Raw genomic sequence first — 21,540 nt, 5'->3', positions numbered from 1 at the left:
AGGCTCAAGACCTTTCATCAGAAAGCATAGAGATGGTGACATGTATACTTTTTATGGAAAAGCATATATAGTTAAAGCATTCTAATATTCTTCCACTGTCTCAGGGCAAGAAAAAAGGTCAAATGACTTTTATATCTGTATTGATAACATTGCCTATGTAAACCATAATAAGTCATATCAAACCTCAAAAGTTTCTCAAGCAACTTTGATTAGGTTAGTCAGATATTATGAATTTTGCCTTCTTCAGCTCAGAAAGTTTAAAATTCGAGTTTTGAAGCTATATTAATGTTGAATAATTACATTTTAAGAAATGGAAGCCTAGCTCCACACATTTTAAGCTAATAGAGCCATTCAAGAAAATAGTGATAAATGCCCATTGTTATTAGTTTAAAATAATGCATATTAAAACAAATAAAGTTTATCTCCCAAATTAAACACCTTAAATGAGCTAAAGGGTAGACCAATTTCTAATGGATTCAATACTTTTCTATTTTAAGAGGAAGCCAAAATACTTATAATCCAGCTGATTAAAATATTTCCGGTGTATTTTAATACCTAGGATGTTTCTTGGTTAGTGGTTGGGGTTTTTTGTATCATTCCTAGTTTTCCTGAAAAACCTTACAAAATTTCAGGGTCAAGAAAGAGAAGCAACAAGAAAATTTTTCCACATGTATAGAAAACAATTTCTCAAACAGCTTAACTCAAGAATATAGTCTTTTTTTTTTTTTTTTTTTTTTTTTTTTTTTTTTTTTTTTTTTTTTTACAAGTATGCAACACCTTTTCAGTTAGGGAGTTGCAAAGAATATTTTTTATACACAAAAGAATTTTCCTTTAAAAGGTCAAGAAAGGATCCAGAAGGTATCTTACAAAAACCAAAAATAAATCCTGCTCTGAGAAGGTCAAACAACAAGACACTTGGCTTGTCTAGTACAATGAACCACAGTATCCAATTTCACCTACTGTCTTTTTCCTTGTTCCTTTACTTGTGTGTGTCATAATGGACTATCGTTAATACTTATATAGCACAAACAGAGCAAGTCTTTCTTCACACTTTCTCCACATTCCAGAAAGACCAGACTATAGTTTTTTACTTTTTTTTTTCCATGCCCAGATGAACACCACCTGCAATACATCATCTTGCTGCAGTAATTGAGTATTTTTGTCTCTGCACAGGTAGAGCAATCCTTGAATATATAATGAATGCATGGGAGAGTGGGGAATCTGTACAAGGTTGGATTTTTTTTTCTATCAGCCTTTTTTTTGTTCTTCAATAATGTGGTTATCCAGCCTACAAAAATAAATAAAAAGTTTGTCCTGTAATCCTTATCCAAAGTTGAAACCATGTCACAGGCCTATTTGATTTTTAAGACTCTTTAGATGGAGGAAACAAAATATAGACAACACAGGAGGCAAAACTCATTAATGATAAATTTCACAAATCTCAGACAATGAGGTGTATTAAAATGGCTCTATAACTTTTTATATCTTCTTTTATCTAACCTCATAATGCTTTACATTATTGTTATATAGTTACATAATACCAGCAAATTAGTACATGATTTTCTGAGATTTGGGGTGGGTGGACTTTTTGTGGGTTTGAGGAGGGTGTGGGAGTGGTGCTTTGGACTTTTGAGAATGGCGCAAGGCCATTACATGACATATCTTATAAAATCTTTCAGTCGGTACCAATGAGAGAGAAAACTTAAGATGTACACGGGACAAGGAAATAGCTTAAAAAAACAGAATTTTAAACATGGAATAATAGAATAAAAAAAGAGAGGCATAAAACTATTGCTGCCCCTTTTTAGCACAATAGTTAGCTCAAGGTCATATGATTTGTTGTTCAAAGAAACTGATCCAATTATCTTTTTTAACAGCAACCATTTTCATTTAAAGAAACAGATACTTTTTTAGGGCTTTACAATTGCAGGTAGTTTTATGCATCCTCTATTCCCTTTTCCATGGAATTAAGTGTTGTTTCTTACTCTTCCTCAAACACATACATGTTATTTCAACAACATTTCAGAGCCCAGAACACTCTTCCACAAGCACAGCCTGAGTTCTTAACTGATCCTGAAAAAGTATGTTGCAACATGACAATCCTATTCTGCTTCTATTGTGTAAGAATATTTTAATTGCTTTTAACACTCATCATGAGTAAATAATGATGGTTACCCTTTATCACTTCAAAGTTTTATCCTAACACAAGTACAACTATTGCAGATGAGATCCAGAACAACAGGTTCTTGCGGGGAGAAAAAAAAAAAAAAAAGATGCAACTATAAAATAGGAGGAAAAAAACTATTATTTTAGTAAGAAACCCATCTTGCCTACATATAACTAATTGTTTTATTTAAATCTCAAAAATCTTGCTACCATACATTCAAATACTTCTATGTTTAACCAAGTGCGTGGTCACACAATACAACCTATATGCATAGAGAGGAGTAAAAATAAAACAAAGCAAGACTATGAATCACTCTTGAGAAAAGCTAATTAAATTTGAAAGAGAAAATATATTTTGAATTGATCTTTGAACTACCTGTAATAACCTGAAACTAGCGCAGTTTAATTGTGGGGTTTGCAAGTGGTAATAGGTGACAGAGATATTCTGAATTAATCATGCTGGAGGACTGGGCTACCATCTTCCTGGTAATGGAGCTGTAAGTACAGTGGCAAATCAAAAACAAATTTCAGAGAGTACCTTTGCAACTGTTCAGTAGATGCAGAACACCAGATACCTACTAAAACATAAAACTGAGCTAGACATTGCTGCTAGACAGAATTTATCCAGGACAGAATCGTTTGCTCTGTGTCACCCAGTGGCCCTGGTGACACACAGAGTAACAGGACTTGCATCTCCCGCAGTCCCATTGCCTTATCATCAAATTAAAGAAGCCACCACTAAGAAGTTTTTAATGACAGAAACAGGATGAGAAATAAAGAATGTTATGAAGGTTTTCAGAATTTTCCTTTAACTAATGTTTCCTCTCTTCCCACTCCCCCCTGCCTGCCCTCTTTTGTATCCTGAACAATTCTTCCAGCTTTGGAAAGCTTGAAGAGTGGTAAATGAAAAACATATTTTCATGTTTTACTACTTTTTTCCAAAATTTCCTTTGTCTGAAAGTATCAGTGGGGGACTAGGGATTACAGAATGAATTTAGGGCAACAGCAGGGCAAAAGATTCATTATGAACAAACAGAGAATTATTTACACTTTGCAAACAAGATCACATTCTACAATCAAGGAGACATTCTAGACTAAATGTCTTCAAAAGAAAGAGGCATATAAAAGGTAGAATAAGACTAGTAGAGATAGATCAAGACTAGGTATGTTAAGAGACAAGTGTTGGGATAGTTCTAAGAACTAATGAAACAGGTAGGTACTAAGTAGCTTAGTACTATGAAACAGAATTCATCAACATAGTTTCACTACACATATGTACATACATATATTTAAGTTAATATATAGGGGTAAATCTGAAAACAGGATTAAGAAAAGTTGTATTCTGAAAAAGCCTATTATCAAATAACATCAGAAAGCTGAAGTGAAGACAGAGGATTGGAAGGAAGCAGGGGAGGGGAAATTAAAAACTATCAGAAAGTAGAAGAAAAATAAATGCTTAAGGCAGAAGATATGTTGTATATCAAGCCACTCTTATTAAAATGGAAAAAAAGCAATTCCTCATACATGACATAATGAAGGAGAAGAGCTAGTGCCACAGAAGGACTGCCAGCTCCTCTGGGAGGGAATGAACAGAAGAATTAGGGAGTGCATATGTTGAAATCACTAGGTGAGAGAATCTTATTTTATTGTTCACCTACAATGGGATTCTATTCCAGTTACTTTTCTTTTTAGGCAATTAAACAAGGAAACAAAAGCCATTTTTCAATTCTAACCTCCTACCCACCAAGGAGAAAAAGTAAAAATCGGCAAAGTACATACACTCTTGCAGTTAAAATAAATTGCAGTTTGACTTAATGTGAAACCATAAGGAGATTTACAATTACTCTTCATATTTAAACCATAGCATTTTCCAGTCTAAAGAACATTGCACCCTCAAACATTCTATACCTCTTTTCTAACAGAATACAGTCTCATTACAGATAACAGTCTCATTACTGTGTATGACTATTGTGAATATGGAAAAAAACTTCCAGATTGCAGATCCAATCCTTTTGCAATTTATACAATAATCAGCATTCTAAGTACCAGTTTAAAGGCTTGCAAGATGGTATACAATCATAGTAGACACAGACCCACTCATATAGCCCAGATATATGTGGAAAATATTTTTTTTTACTTGCATATACCTTAACTAGCTGCCAGTCCAGTGGCTATTCTTTTCCTCAGCTTGCTTTATATCACTTTTCATCAGCAGTCATGTCTTTACCCCTAGATAGTCAACAGAGAACCAGCTATTCTTTTACAATATTTGAGCTAATCAACACTTTATGCAAGTACTTTTCATTAAAAGCATGCATGCTGTTACCAAAAATGACCTTATTTCAGGCACAAGGCTACTACAGTGGTGCCATTCATATCAACAAGCAAAGTAACATCCATCTGCATTTGCCTTCATTGCTCCTGAACTGATGTGAATTCAAATGTTGTGGTAATTTGTTTACTCATAAATGAGATTGAAATAATGATGTTAATCCTGCACTCATCTTGTTTTCATTCAAGTTCCTAAGCCTTTGGAAACCAATGCTGTATTATCCAGATTTCAAGACTTCTTTTTTGACAGCACTGCTACAATATGGGAAGTCACAGAAAAGTCAACTAGGTCAACCATTCATCAATACATACAAGTGATATTTGATGTGATTTTATATTTAAAAAAATATAAACAAGTAAAAAACCCACACAACCAGACCAAAAAAGAACCACCACAACAAAACCACAAACCTAAAAAGATCACACAAAAAAAAAAAAAAAAATCACCCCACAGAAGCAAATTTTACACACCAGCTGTCATCAAAACTTCTTTTTTAAACTGCAGATAGTAAGCATTATTTTCCACAACTTTATAAATATGGAATGAGATACGTATTAGAATTGATTTGCACAAGGTCTATCAACAGATCAGAGACAAAACCAGGATTATAGGTTTTTTGGAGACTTCTAAAATGAAAGGAGCATTTAATTTTAATTCAATTGCACCAACTAACCAACAAACATTGACATTTCAACCAGTAACTAAGATGTGAAAGGAGCATCTCTGCCAAATTACAGAGTTGTGCTATAATATTGAAAACTTTGCTTTAAGTGAGTGAAGTTCAAGCAACACAAACCACAGTCTGCCCGGATTTGTTGCCCTCCTGGCCACACCAGAAAGCCATCGTTTTTTACTAGACTCTTGAGAGGAAGATACTCAATAGGCACAGAGGATTTGAGTGAAGAACGGGAATTTTGTACTTTTCAAGACAGTATTATTTAGGTTGTGCATTTTACTGAAGATTCTTGAGAAGAGCTGAGTTAGCAGCTGTTTTTGTCTGATAAATTATGTTCAGAATAATTAGAGTTTTCAGTTATACAACTCCTGTATATTTATAAACCAAGATAAATAAACAGCATCCAATCATATAAATATGAACATACATGAATAATTCTATACACTAACATTTGAATTATTCCAGCGCATAAGTAGAGGTCCCAATCCCACATATAATGCTGTTTTCTACCATCCTTTTTCAGACAAAATTCCCCAGACATCTTGTAATGCTGAGGAAGTTCTACTGAACAAACATATATTTACATTAATAGCATGCTAGATGTGGACTGCCCAGATTAGTGCCAAGTTATGAAGGTAGTTGAACTCTATTCCTATTAAGCTGGGGCTGTACAGAATAAAGAACTTCAGTAGAGCAAAAGTAAAATTTTAAAAAGATGTTAAAGCATTCACATTTTAAGCATTTGGGAAACCAAATACAAAAGTCAGAATTATGTCATTACCAACGCTCAGTTTCATTTCAGATGCTTTTCCTGAATTGAAATTTATGTTTCTTAACACATAATTTCCTTTTAATTTTAGTTCTTGGCAGAAGTTTTGAAATCATGTGGTACTCATGCATTTCAAAAATACCAAACCTGACTTTCTGACTGTGGCTCATATATTTTTAACATGAAAATGATTCATTTAATAGACTTGTCAAAAATCACTACCAGAAAACAGATATTGACTGAATTACATACAAATGTATTTTGCAATTGTATTAAACCATAAAGAAAAAAAAAATAACACTCTATTCAGCCATTCTGTTTCTTCACTCCCAATACATTCCATTCCTCTTCATCTTACTACCTTTACATGTCCTCCTTCTCATCTTTAGCTATTTCTAAACAGACTACAGTAGCTTCCTGATACCGACTCCTCCCTGCAATTTGTATTCTCAGAAGGATGCTGTAAACTTGCCTCCCCTGCCATGACAGAAAATTTCAATTTTATTTTGGAGGGAATCCTGTCTCCCTTCCCCACCCCCTTCTCTTCCTGAACACAACATCCAAGGTACAACCAAGTATATCAGCTGTTATTGGGGAAATAATAACCTCCTCTTTCCAATAACATTCACAACATATAAAATGCTACAGTAGATCCTAATGTATTTATCCTTCCTTTTAAGCGTTCAAACATCATAACTTTATGAAAAGATAATTTTAAGAACAGTACTTGTATTTGCATAACCTTCTCGTATTCTTATGTATTAAAGTGTTATTAAGCCATTTCTCATTTTATTTCTGCATATTTTTCTCCAGCTGACCAGATCCTCACTGCAGCATTATGATTACATCTGCTCAAGGCACTGAAAAAAAACATTAATGGTAAAAATTTCCAGAGGGAAAAAGCAAGGGCTATAAACAAGTAGGAGCACAGAAAAGGACAGAGTGAGAGAGCACACACAGAAAATAAAATTTCTGTGGTAATTGCAATGCAGACAGAAATAATCAGGATAAAGAAAATTTAACTGCATTTGATATTTGTGAATTTGAGTATTAGTGGTTGGATCTCACTTGGAAGAAAATCAGAAAAGGTCAGAAAAATTCTGACGGATCTAGATGGAAAAAAAATAGTGCAGAACTGTAGTTATGTGGAAAACGGATAATAAAAAAGACAGACCAGGGTGGGAATAAAAAAGTACGAGGGGAAAAAAGAAAATGTTTGCAAAATTGAAAATTACTTTCCAATATCAGCATAGCATATCACTTTCTATTCAAAGCACAGAAAGAATTAATTCTCTGACAAGAAAGGGTTCAATTTCACCTGCCAGCACAATACCATATAGAGGTTTATTGCCAACTACAGATACCAAATATCAGCAGCAGAAATAAGAGGGTTTCTATCAATTTTCTAGTTATTCAGGACTGGTACAGGAAACCATTTCTCTTTTAAGTAGTGAAAGAAGTTTTATTTTGAAAAGTGTGTTAAAAATAATGCTTTGTAGCTCTCAGAGCTGATCCATTCAAGATACTTTGCTTCCATATCCATATGCTAAAACTGTTCTTCGCCACCTGATCCTCTCCATATGCTAAACACTCCACAAAAAGTGTTGTTCCTGATCCAAACAACTTCAAAGTTTAGAAATGTAACGAAAAAGGCAATATTTCTAGGCCCATTTCAAACAGAAAAGTTAGGCAAAGATGCCTCCATTTTGGAGGGGTGGAGGTGTGCATATGGACCCTGCTTGTGGTTGTAACTTTCAATCCAAGGCTTCTGGCATTCTGGATGAAATCCTGCCACCACCACCACACACACCAGATCTGTGTGTGTGACTTCACAGGTTAAGATAATTTCATGCTTAAAGGCTTCACTGAATTTTGGCAACTAAGATTACTTGGCCTAAACAGACCATCAAGAAAGTGATAACAGACCTAGGATAAGAAGCCAGATATATCTGGAATACATTTTGCTGTCTTGATTTCATTAGGAAAATTAAAATCTGAGTTGGCCAAAGAAATCCTCCCATTTTCTTTCACATTCCCCACACCTACCCCGTGAAGTTTTTCATGGCAAGTTCCAGGGGAATGTCAGAACTCACCTCTACTTTCACTGCGAAATTTCTTTACAGTGTGTAGTGACAGGTGGAAGTCTGAAGTGTACTCAGATTTTTTTTTTGTATCATGCCATCTAGAATATCATCTTTCTTGTTGTACTTTGTTGAAGAAATGGCAGAAGATATTGTAAAAAGCACGATGTGCGTAGGGGGTAATAAATTTGTTGGATGCAGATAGTCAATGGCTGCAAGTCATAACATAAAGCTTTACTCTTAGCCTCCTACCAGTTTTCATTATCAGTGAAAATTTCTATTAATGTAATACGATAGCATCATGTACAAACAGCACGGCAGTCATACATTTTGCACAGCTGTCATAAAATGATAGTCATTTAGCTTCAAGGTAAAGCTGAAGTTTGAATATTTCTGCTTTTCATCTTTGAAGCTTTGTCACTTTAGAAGATAATTATCTAATTTCGTGACCAATGATGTGTTCCCAACACATCAAATTTTAATACCGGTCGTATGTAGATCCTTTTTGTGTCTTGAAAATTAGCAACTTAGCTTGACACGAAATCTTGAGAGTATATTGAATAGCCAAAATTAAAATAGGACCTAGAGGAACATCAGGAACACTATATGCTGTGGCCCTGACCAAAGTTTTCATAATGCCTTCCAAATAGCATTTTCACAGTGCTTTTATCTAACAAGCTAGAGATACTATGACAGCATAATTTTGACTTCCACTTTTTAGGAAAGCAAGTCAAATCCTTGTCCATGGATAAAAGCACAAAGCAGCTCCTTGCCAGCTACTGTAGAATAATTTAAAGTAAAAACACATGATAACACATAAAACCTTCTACCAGCTAACAATTTTTTTCTGTACAGCACTAACTTCATTTAAGGTACTCTGGATGATAAAGGTAATAAAAGAAAATGGCTACTGAGGTAAATGGAGCTAAAGGGTTTGGTTTAGCCCTAGATTAGAAGGGAAATTCCTGTATTACCATGACAAATGAAAAAAATCTTCTCCCATTCGTGCAATCAACTTAGTGGAAATTACTCTTGAGACTTCATAATTATGAGAACAGTCACATACTCCAATTGTGAGAACAGGAGTGTCTGTGGGAAAAAAGACCACCTGAATATTAAACAGCAGAGAGTTCAGTTCAAGAGCTTGTAGTGTTAGTGGAAACTGTTTTAAAAGAACACGTCAGAAAATAAAGTGTTTAGACCTGATGAAGCAACTAAAAGATGGTAGAATATTGTCTATCCCTGGGGCCTAAGACAGACCTGCCATGAAAAAGAGTCATGCCTTTCAATACCTACGAGGAGGTTATGGAGAAGATGAAACCAAGGCCATTTATGGAGGTGCACAGTAGGAGAAGTAACAGACAGCAGTCATAAATTGAAATGGGAAGTTCCAGCTTAAGTAAGTAACTTTTCATCCAGAGTCAAGCACTGGAACAAAAAAGATTGTGGTATCTCTGCCCTTGAAGGTTCTGAAGATCAGACTCACCAAAGCCTCTAGAAATCTGTTCTCATTTCAGCATTGACCTCTCTTTGAGCAGGGAGTTAAAAGACATTCTAAATCTTCTTGCAAGATGAATTATTCTTGGATCCCAGAAATTATAAAAAACAGAGTTCCATAGTGGAAAAGAGTGAAACAGTTGCACAAAGGAGAAGATGAAGGTTTTTTCCCAGAACTGGTTTTGCCCAAGGCATTACCGCTAAACACAAAAGTCTCAGTTTTAATATACAATTATAATTTTTAAATTCAGTATTTAGAAGAACATTAATCAGAGATCTACTCGCACAATTATAGAGGAACAGTGTTAACATTATATATAATCTGCCAACTGCACAAAATTCAGGGAAACCTGTCAACTCCACCTTTTGAGTACAACACAAGAAAACATTTCATGAGGCTACTAGAGGCTCACAATTATTTTCCACCCTTTCCTAAAAAGTAAAAGCAAAGCTTCAATAAGGAAACTACTGTCAGTCATGCATATAAGCAAACTAACTAATGAAACAATCAACAGGATCCACACATTAAGCCCTGGTACACTGAATGAATTATACACACATACTTCTCTCATTACATCCCCAATCTTATAAACTAGATTATGTCACCATATGATTTGTTTTGTTAATGGACCTGAGAACAACTATTTCCTTGCATGTTTTACTTCCTTAACTTGGGTAAGCTAAGATCTCATAATCTAGTTTGAAGAAAAAATAGTAGTAGCTATCTTTTTAAGTGCCTCCTGTACTGCAAACTGATTTACGCAAAACATTTGGCATCAGTGTCATAAGAAAACATTTCTCTCTAGAACATCTGCCCATTTCAAAACTCAAATATAAGCTAAATAAGGTGGTTCAGAAAGAGGACAGGAAGAGAGAGACATAGACAAGAATAAAACAACGTCAAATTAAGGAAAGCAAAAGCAAAACACAGGAGTAGGACCAAGTGCTCTGACAAAGAGAATGCCTTCTAATATTCTAGAGATTGTTTTGATCACATTGATGAAATATATTGGTTTAACTCTTTATGGTTCTCTCAGGAATCTCCACAGACAGAACAAATGGCTAGAAACAACCACCCGTCAAACAATTTTCTGATTAAGAGTCATTGCCAGAACCTATATGCCTTGATGACTCTTCTAAACCAAACAGGCTCTACATTAAAAACAAAACAAAAAACAAACAACCCCACACACCAAAAAATCAGCATAAGTAGTGCTCAGAAAGAACTCTTCTCAGGAGTAAGAAGAGTTAAGAACAAACTTTACTAAATATCGGCAATTGCTGACAGCAAAGCACCAGAATATATAGCAGGTACATAATGAATAAACAAGGAGTTTATGTCTAATCAGTGATTTCCTCCTCCCTCACTGGTACATCACACTGTCTTATAAGCCCCAGTGAAGCTCTATTACCTGCATACTTCATAGCTACACCAAACATAAGAACATGCTGGAACATCTTGAAAAGCTAACCTTGCTGAACTCTTACAATGCAGTTGTTGGACTTCAAGTCAAATAGATGAAGACTGCTCACAAATTTAATCTGTTATATTTAATATATTTATCCTTCTATAGTTAAAAGCCATATATTTCAATAATACCATTTAAATGTGTGCTTATAAAGGGGAAGGAGGGAAAGCAAGCTTTCAGCCAACCTGGCAAACTTGTACAGCAATAATTACAGTGGTTTATAACTTGCTTCTGCTCTGAAAGCTGAAGGACTCCCCAGCTGTGTCTTGAGGAGATAAAGGCACAAAAGCTTAACAGACATCAAAGAAATGCGGTTACTTTCATTGCTTATAGTCCAAAATAAAAAAATTTAAAAAAAAAAAAAAAAAAAAAGACTCCAAAATAAAGGATTACGTAGCTCATCTTCCTAACATAAGGCAGTTCAATGAGATCTATAATCTATATAAACTGCTCTGAAAAGCCACCCTGCAAGAGTTCCACACTATTTCAGTGTTGTCTCTCAGCTAAAAAAAAAGTTTTAGATAGCAGGATATACTAGTTCTTGCATTTAGAGACCAGCTCTTGTAGTTCTTGTTTATCTACTACGGATAGAGAGAATACATTTATTCTTCTTCTTGGTTTTCTGGGTGTAAAGATTGTTGCCATATTTTCTTTCAAGTGCTTACTAGTTTTGCTCAGGCACAACTTGGCACCCATAGCACTAAACCACCATCTAGTGAAACAGACCCAGTTCCTCTTTCTCTCTCCCCTGCCAAATTTACATTTCTCCACACTTTCTTCCTCAGCTCAAAAGGAAATACACTTTTTTTTTTTTTTTAAAGTTTGGAGGTTTTACCCTCTCCAGTTTTCTAGCTTATTTGAAGGTTATTGTCTCTTTTGCACAAGGTACTTGTCTGCATCAGACGTTGAAAGGTTTTTTGGAATTCAGGACTGGTTGTTCCTCTCTGCCTATACGATGTATGAATCTTACCTTTAAGGGTTTTTACAGTTTAGAACATTTCTAGTCTCATAAATATGTATTTGACATATGCTTTATCACACATGAGGTTCCCAGTCAATTCTCAGCTCTCTACAGAGATTAAAGACAGCCACATCAGCCATTTTACCAGAAAATATGGCAGAAGTGGGGAGCAGGTAAAACGTGTCAGATCAGATCAATCTTTGAGGGTAAAACATTCCTCATCGCTCAGTATATTCACAATAGCCAAAGATACGAGAAGCAACAAGAACACCTGCAATCTGTGACCTCCTCTGCTGACAACTTCTGTAAATCAGCATGTTGACACATCTATAATAGATTATGATGGGTAGAGTTTATGAGGGGGGGTGTGTGTCAATAGAGAGAGGGGAAAGACTAACCCTTGCTTGAAATAAGTGCAAAAGGAATCAGCGTGAAAAGCAACACAAGAGAAAACTGATTTGTGCTCCTAGCACATGGGAAACCTCAAGGATAACAGGAAGCTAGTGCAGGAGCTCAGTCCCTCTGAGGGCATCTACACAGGATTACAAATGTCTACTTAGATAAATCAGTTTAGGAACAGAAGCAACAATTCTGCCCATCTCTGCCTCCAAAACTCTTGCTAAGGTAACCTGCTTTCTTATGGGGTTTTGAAAGAGTCTTCTGGGGAAAAAAAAGCATTTTTTCCTGTGTTAGGTAGCTTCCAGGAAATAAATTTTAACCTCATGTGCATGAAAAGAGAATCATACTCCTATACAAAGCATCCAGCAAAGCATATTGCGTCTTCCACTAAAGCAATTGCCTTCACCTCCTCAACCGCCATCTCCTTCATGAGAAGTGCCTGACACTGGGTGTTGCTCAGGCAGTCCCTGAGCAATATTTTCAAGATACATTTAAAATACACCCCCCATCACCAATAGGCTTGTCCAAGACTTGAATCCAAATCATTTCAAACATAGAGTGAAGTCAGTGTTAGGTGCATACATGTAAATTCAAACCTGTTTCTCCCTTCATCCTCAAAGAGTACCGTTGATGAAACGGCCTTGTTTTACCTTTGTCTAACTAAAATTATTTTCTTCTAAACTTGACATCTAGCTACTATCAACTCAAGCTTAGCTCATTAAAGCAATCCGAGATTCTCTCGCTACTGTTAAGACCCTGCTAAAGACTGCATGAAGCTGACTCTCTTGTGCAGGAGGGATTTATGACAGATTAATTCTGTATTATATTATTATAACTTTGTATTGTACTGTCTACTACTTTATTCGCAGATTAAATTCCAGTTCCACTGGTTGTAACACCTGTACACTCCTGTGTGAACAAGTCTGTCTGTCATGACCAATCATGATCTCCTCACACCTTATATCATCACCTTCAGAAACAGCATAGCAGTTATCAACTATAAGATGGAAAACTCCACCTGGAAAGTCCTGGAAGATCTGAGGGCAGGACACTTTAAGAAAGTGCATGTATCTGGAATTCATCACCCCTAGAGAGGCTTCCAAGACCCTTCCCAACTTCTCTCCAACTATTATTAAAATAAAAAAATATTAAAAGACGTTTTTGCACAGACTTCCTTTTTAAATACAAATCTTGCAATGATTTTGTCATTCATTTTTAAAAAAGTACTTAAGCTTTACAAATGAACTGGGCAGATACTAAACAGGCTCACAAAAACATCCATGAAATTTTGCAAAAACATTAAACATAGAAAAAGCAAAATGGAACTTCATGAGAACAACATATTAATCAAAGTACTTCATGAAGACCTTTCATTGCAGCTTCTGCAGCAACCTAAAATACAGTCCATCCTATCAATATATAATTTGTGTTGTACAATGTGTAACCACTTATTATCAGCAACAAAAAATTGTACCCTACAGAACAGTAATGACATTTGAAAGTGTAGAGTATTGATTAGCAGTTGCTTAAAAGTGAATCACCACTACAATGCGGCATCTATTCATGGCTCTACATACCTTCACTGTCAAGATAATTTGCATGGAGACTGGCTCTTGTAACCTTGAAATGTAAGCATTTTCCAATACAGGATGTGAAAACAAAGAACCATAAATGCATTAAGCAAGGGAATTAGCATTCATTTCCTTTCAAGATCTGATGTTTTCCACTTGGATTGTCCACTCAATAATTTCCATATTAAAAGACATTATTGAAAGTGTAATGCATGTATCATAAACTTACTGAAACCATCTCATATTTCTATTATGTATTAACAATAGAACATGTTTACTTTCAATAATACAAGTAAGAGAATCACGCTGTGCTTGCAAAACCCAGAAAGACAGAAAAAATACTGCAAAATATAGAGTGCTGATGGCACAAGAGCATGAATTCACCATGGCTTAAAACAGGGCTTTCCTTTTAGTTAAAGAGAAATATAAAACATAATGATTGATATTCAGGCAGATTTAGACTACACTTTGAAAACATTACCAACACCAAGAAATTATTAGTCCTGCCATAACATTCAGACAGGAGATGAAAGTAAGGGCATAGATCATTCCAGATGCAGTTCTAACTTCACTGAAAGTGAAGAAAATTTTCCAATACCTTCAGAGAAGGCAGAACTTCATTACAAGGAAGGAAAAACTAGCCTCTGTTATTGAGAAAAAGAGACCACACTACTGGAAGTTTGATAGCACTGTGGGATTTTCCTCTGCAGATCAATACGCTACCCGAAAATTAGCATCGGACCCAACAGTTTTTTCCACCTACCACATTAGTAGCATATGAAGGTAATGGATTTTTTTTTTGGAACAAAGTTAAAATATATAAAAAAATAATTTACTGTTATGTCTGTAGATAATAACAAATAGTTCGCCAAACACAATGAAATGCTCCGTAACTAGTTTGGCACAGAGAATAACCTTGTGATTTATGTAGCGCAAAGATCTGTAAGAATTTAAGAGGATGGAGGTTCAAGCTCTGCAAGTTCCAAAACAATTTGCATTAATTATCAGAATTTAAATGATTTAAGATTTAACATTCTCAGATGCATATTTCCTTTATTTTCTAATGCTTGATTTGAATTCAGTGCTAGGAGACACATTTTACGTAATCCAGACTTCAGGAGTTTGAATTATAATGAATTAACTCAATTAGCTCTGAATTGAGTTTTTGGTATACCATTTACCTGGCTGGTGGTTTTCTGAGTTCAGGTTTTGGGTTTCTTGGGGTGGGTTTTTTTTGGTTGGGGGTCAAGGGGACGTTGTTGCTGTTGATTCTGGGTTTTTGTAGGGGGTGTTGGTGGCTTTTTAAAAAATTGTAGTCATATCTCTACAGGGTTTTTTTCATAATTTTTCTCCTATTTTTGATAGGAAAACACACCGGCATTATTTTTGTAGTTTTAAAATTGATCAGCTGGCAAAAGTTTAAATGGATATCCAAGGAGCCAATACATGTATATATACTTTAAACTGCATGTCTCGATCTTACTGACCCTTCCTTCAAAGCAGTAGTTGCAGTGTCTCAAAGAAGAAACAACCCACAAAGACCAAAACCAACATAAGGCTGAATAAAAGAAAAGCAATTCATGTCAAGATGATTGGACTAAATTTCTCTAAGAATTTAAGTCACTATTATATGGTTTAAAACTAAAGATAGATGTACTGCATGAATCAGATACACCAGCTGAATGCTAATTGTTCTAAATCACCCTCTTACATTAGTTTTGCACTGACATTTCTAGTTTTAAGAAGCTAGCAAGACACGGCACCAAATCTAGTCAGTAAGACAACATGCAATTCTGAACCTTTAAAAATAAGAATGCTATTCTGATTGAAAAACCTGCTTTGAGAAAACACAATGATTTTGAGAAGCCCTAATGCAATGAAGAATTTGTTGAAAGGAGTAGACAGATGCAGACTGCTCGACAGCCAAGCAGTCAGTGCTTACCTAACAGCAAAGGCTCCGTTAGACAACTTACATAAGGCAAATCTGAGACAGCCTTAAACAAGCTTGTCTTCAGTAAGAAACCTTTATGGCTGAACCGATAAATAAAAGTTTCTTTTCAGTAAGAAACTGTTCCTACATTAGCAATAAATACTATAGATAATTCAGGACCAAATCAAGAATTATCAAAGCTCTGAATATGGGGGGGAAGAGGGGAGGGATGGACAAGGGGAGTAGTCTCTCCAAAAGAATCTGAGAAAGCATAGGCCACATGCATTTTTAGAGAATCAGACACTTCACTGATACTCAAAAAGCTTTACTGTGTAACAACTGTTTTTAACATTAACAGAAGGCACATTCTCCACATTTTTTGCTTCCATTTTATTACTATTATTATTTTGTAACAGCGTGGAACTGAAAACACAGTATTATCACGGACACTATAATGTGAACAGCAGCATTCCCCGAAGTCTGTTCCTCCAACATTTTAATTGTAGCAGCTGAAGCGAAGAATATTTTCCTGGCACCTAATCCTTGCTCTGCATCCTGTACTTAAAGCCTGGCTTTGCCAGCGGGCTACTCTCTCGCATTCACTACAGAACTAACTAAACATAATCAAAGTGCTTTCAAAGAAAAAAAACAAGTTTAAATAAGTGTCAAGAGTCAAATAAGTCAAGGAAAAAAATATAAGCACCCAAGAGACAATTAAAACTTGAATCAATTCTAAGGCCCCAGCAGTATTTGCTAACTAGGTGAGGAGTATGCAAGTCTCTACAGCACCAAGCAGCGTCTTGTTCGCTGCCAGATCTATATGACAACTGTAAAACCTCCATAAATCAGGTAATTTAGGAATAATTTCGTCCTGTTTTCTTCTTGATGGTTTTTTGAACACTGAATCATCTTCCTTCACTTTAAAAGCAAGTAGTAGAACATTAAAATGCTACATTTTAAGTGCTAAATTTGCTTAAATGCTTATCATAGTTTCTAAAATTATTTACTGAACTATTATTATTGTTTTCTGAGATATTTACAGTGTTTGTATTTCATCTAAAGTCAATTTCATGAAAAATCATCTCTCACATATACTCTTAGGAGGCATAACAACATACTTGGATAAAATTATCATAATACAATAAAATAGCAAAACATTCAGTTAAATCACACATACAGGAGTGGATTTTTTTAAAAAGTAGTTTCAAAGAATGACAAATATTCTTACGCATCTTTTTGAACCTCAAGAGGACAGCAATGCTGGTTACTCATTTGATGTTCACAGTACAGAAAGACTTAAGAATTGTAGTAACTAAATCAACATTCACAGGTATTACCTGGCAAATTTTGCTTTACTGAGTATCTTGCATAATTTCCTTTGTTCAATGAAATTCTAGTATGGGTCAAATGACTCTTAAAGCGTAAAACATTTAGGCAGTAGAGTGTGTCAATCATGCCTTGATTTCAAACACGTTCCTTTGAAAGTAGTGCTCACTATGTATGCTTACAAAATGGATCAAGTAACCTTTACATTAATTTTTCATTTAACAAGCCTTTATTAAACTAAATGGCACTACAAAGCAGTTGGTAATTGAGAAATCTATACTGCCCAGATACATAATTATACGCACATTTTATATCTTCATTTGTTTAACGATGCTTAATTCATAGTCTGAAAATGCAGCTTCCTCCAGTAATATTAGAAGTCGCACTGCTTCTAAAAGTGGAATCTTGACTTTAAAAAGACATTGAGTCTGATCACCTAGAGCTCACTGCAAATACCAAATGGACTCCTGACGCCTGGTGAGTGGAGAAGGATGGGGGGGAAAGCATTTGCATTTACAGCCCTACTGTGCCATCACTTCCTCAATTATTATGACAACTTCTGCCACTGATTTTGCATGTTGAAAATACTTGTAAATCTTTAAATTTGGTATGTTTTTATTTACACAAGCTTACAAAAGAAATGTACTTTATAGCAATACAAAAAGATACATGTTAAAGTCATCTGTCATCCCCGCTCATTTGCCACGATCAACAGCAAGAAATAGCAAGCTTAAAAGGACAGAGACACTTGGAATTTTAAAGAAAAATAAAAAGCACCAGAGGTTTCCTAAAACTACTGTAACCAGAAGGGAAAAAGAAAAAAGAATAGGGGATGTGACAGAGGAATAAAAGTGCTCTAAATACCTGTCAAATCTGCATTTCGTATTTCCTATTTCATTCTACCATGAAATAACAAAACAAAAGCAAGAAACAAAACCAAAATAGCTTGGAATGAACATACACTATCCACCTTCAAAAACAGGAGCATAGATTTGTTAGTGAAATAGAAAGGATGCTGATGAAAAGGTAAAATGAATAGCTTCCAATTACCTATAATTATAACAACCAATAGGAAGAAATCTTGGTACTTCAGAAAGAAAAAAATACATTACAGAATGGATGACAGCAGTATCTACTATGAAGAGAAGAACGATTAAGGATCTCATACTGATTCTTTGTGGATTTTAGCACAATTGGAGAACACAATATATTCCATATTTTTCTAGTAAACGTCGGATTACCTGTATTTCGTAGATTTAATTTTTAAAGCCATTTTAGTGCGCATGGAAAGCTCCAAAGTTAAATAAAGGTACCTGTTTTTTATGGCTAAAATATGGCACTAAAAAATTAAAGCCTTTTAATAATACTTTATTAGATACTAATTAAAACTGAAGGATCCATCTGCTTTATAAATTTAAGGAGTTCATATGAAAATGTGACGATATAAGACTACACAGACTTCAAAGAATGTGACCTGGAAGTATAATAAATACTGAACGTCCAATTTTTCAGATTAAAATAAGAGTTTGCCCAATATATTGAAGCCATTGAATGGCCATGAAAGGCAATAAGAAACCTCAAAAATTTTTGTTCTTAATAGCTCTGTATTTTAGCCTAGTGAAGTTCATTTTTTGCAGTCCTGGGTATACAACACTGAAAAGACAGACACTGCTAAGGAACTCATATGCCTTTAGTAATCACTAAGTCAGTTGCTTTCATTTTACATTGATATCATAAGCTTTTTATTTGAACTCCTACATTTACTGTCTGTTACATAATTTCACACACACACAAGCCTTTCCAAATAAGTGCTACAAGCTAAAGAAATAATTTTGTCCATAATCAGACCAAAAAAATTTATGTGTTACTCGGAACTAAAAATCACATCTAAAAGAACAGCAGAAATTTAACATATGGGTTGAATGAGTCTCTCTGTAGTCAGTTAATGTCTCAATGTTTTTCCATTTCCATACTGCATTTTGAGGATCGCATATTTAATCGCAGTCTTAAAGTCTTTAACATATTCCTCTTAGTGTCTCATTATATTTTTTCAGTAACTGCTGTAAAAATTGTCTCCAATACAGAACTTTACTATAGGTTGCGTATTTAGAGTAGACACAGTCCTTGCTATACACCTAATACTCAAATCCGCTTTCTCATTACCCTCTACCCCAATTATGTAGACTTATACCAATTTCTGAAGTTTTTGCAATACTTCACTAGCTTATTACCCAGCTGTGCAGCTGAGCAAGAAGATAACCACATTCATTCCTCTTATCTGTAATGATGTAATACATCCCAGCACTGGGTTGAGATGATTGGGGGAATAATGGGATTGTAAAAACTGCAGAGATGACAAACAACAGTGCAGCCGCCTTCTCCTGATACAGTGAATTGCGTACATACAGCACAGGGTGAAAATAATACAATATGCACTAATTCTGCTCCTTGAAGTTAATGTTTTTCATAAGCAGCAGCTGTTTCTACACAGAAACATCATCATTATAATGCAGCAACCAGATTAAATATCCGCAATCTAGGCTGAAGCCTAGACTTCAAGAAATAAAACTGTTAGAGTTTACTTTCTAATGATAAAAAAAAAAAAAAAAAAAAAATCAAAAAAGAAAAATAGCAGTTTAATCAAGGACTCTCCAGATAGTGCAGTGCAATGCAAAGAGTCATCAGGGACTAGTACACCATACAAAAATAGATCTTGGACCAAAACACACGCAGCACTGCTTTCCTATTCATTAAAAAAACTAAATCTGCCTCCATTTTTTCTGTTAAAACCTTCTTTATTACAGCTGAAGAGATCCTTACCTTCTGCAGGAGCTGGGAACCTGAGTACTTGGCTGCAATAGATTTGATCTCCCCACCAAATGCTGAGGCCCACAGCTTTACACTGTGAATTAAAAAAAAAAAAAGAGACAGGAAGAAATGTAATACACATGTCATAGCAAGCAACACAGACTGTAACAGCTTCAGCTGCACTCAGAAGGATCCTAGCAATTTTGCATTAAAGAGCTCACTAAGGAACCAAAGCACAGCAAAAGATTAGCGAAGCTGTTCAAGTATAAGCACAAAGTACATGCTGTGCTAAGGTAAGGCCTCTGATATCAAACTACCCAACCTGCACTGCTTAAATTTAAAGAATCAACTTGTACAGAAACATGCTTTGTTATAATATGTATCCATTTAAAGGAAAGAAGCAGATAAAATGGCAGAACAGTTCCAAATGATAAATTCTCACGAGTAGTTAAAATAACAGCATCAACTTCAGTAAATACAAGCACTTCAGTTAAGATTCTGCGTCCACATACTCCACCAACATATGTTCCTACAATAAAATTAAAGTAGTGCTGAGCATGTTAGAGGCTATCACTTTAAACACAGTTGACAGAGGAGCAAAGATGCCTTGAACAGTCAAATATCCACAATATATAAAAATAAGAACTTGAGCAGTCAAGTTCTCATCCTTGAACATGGTCCTGAGAGCAATAGGATGAAAGCACTTACACAGACAAGGGGATCTGCTGCTCCGATCCAACCACATCCACTAAAGCTGTGTTAAAAGCTGTCCAGAAGATAAAGAAAAAACCCCAAAAAGCCCGAAGAAGATTCAGATTCTCTGGCATTGTGCCTCTCTGTGCCTGGAAAGATTTGGGGAAATTCAAGTAAAGCCAAATTCAGCAGCAGTGAGGTTTTGCTTCTAAAGCCTCCCACCTTACCCCCTCCACTAGAACAACACTGGAAGAAATCACAGCTCCATCCTCATCCCTCCAAAGAATGACCCTTCTCTGTGTAATGGAAGGAGAGGACCAGAAGCGAAGCTCTAATGACTTGAAAACTATTGTGTCCCTGGTAACAGCAAAGCGTTTTCCAGCACTACTGCAGCCACTTGCATGTAGTTCTTTACAACTCCGCAGTCAGCAGTGTGCTGGAGTTACTTCAGTGACCTACTGCTGCTCCAAAGTGCCCTTAGCAGCAAGAAAGCAGACTATTGATTCCAACTGGGGAGGCTGTCTTCTTGCAATTACTGCTCACTTTGCAAATGGAAAGCTGCCTAGAGTTCTCCTTTCCCTCGCCGGTAACCTCCAGCCTTCATCCCAGATCAAGTCAGCCAACGCATTGGTTCAGCAGAGCAGGAGCAGCAGCCTTTTAACGGGATAGCGCGGAGACGGAGAGGCAGGCACAGGAGGAGCTGGACCAGAGGGAGGGAGGGTGGGTGCCTCTGGATGGCAAAAGCAGAGAAAGTCTGGAGGAGCTTGAAAGTGGAGTTGAGCCCTTCCAGGGAGGCGAGGAGAGAGCGCAGCACATTGCCGGGGGCTGAGCTAGGGAGGGCTCGGCGGGGCTGGCAGGGGCG

At 35.8% G+C, this 21,540-nt stretch overlaps 1 protein-coding gene across 5 annotated transcripts in view; it reads right to left on the bottom strand.

The window, feature by feature from the left end:
* CACNA2D3 (calcium channel, voltage-dependent, alpha 2/delta subunit 3) overlaps nt 1–21,382 on the bottom strand; it is a 476,829-nt gene extending 455,447 nt beyond the window's left edge. For 2 of the 5 annotated variants that reach the window (XR_001412184.1, XM_014943248.1), the window contains exons 1-2: nt 20,694–21,382; nt 19,998–20,079 (exon numbers count right to left, since the gene is read on the bottom strand). Coding sequence is in view for 4 of the 5 variants with exons in the window: in XM_014943248.1 (XP_014798734.1) it covers nt 19,998–20,079; nt 20,694–20,812 (201 nt within the window). In the remaining variant the exon portion in view is untranslated. The remainder of the gene's footprint in view (nt 1–19,997; nt 20,080–20,693) is intronic. The other 3 variants (XM_014943246.1, XM_014943247.1, XM_014943244.1) reach the window with 2 other exon arrangements.
* Between the last annotated feature and the right edge of the window lie 158 nt (nt 21,383–21,540).

This window comes from Calidris pugnax, unplaced genomic scaffold (genome assembly GCF_001431845.1).
Source record: "Calidris pugnax isolate Ruff unplaced genomic scaffold, ASM143184v1 scaffold128, whole genome shotgun sequence".
In the NCBI taxonomy this organism is placed as follows: Eukaryota; Metazoa; Chordata; class Aves; order Charadriiformes; family Scolopacidae; genus Calidris; species Calidris pugnax.
Note: the sequence above shows the minus strand (reverse complement) of the source record. Positions and strands in the feature narration are given on the sequence as shown.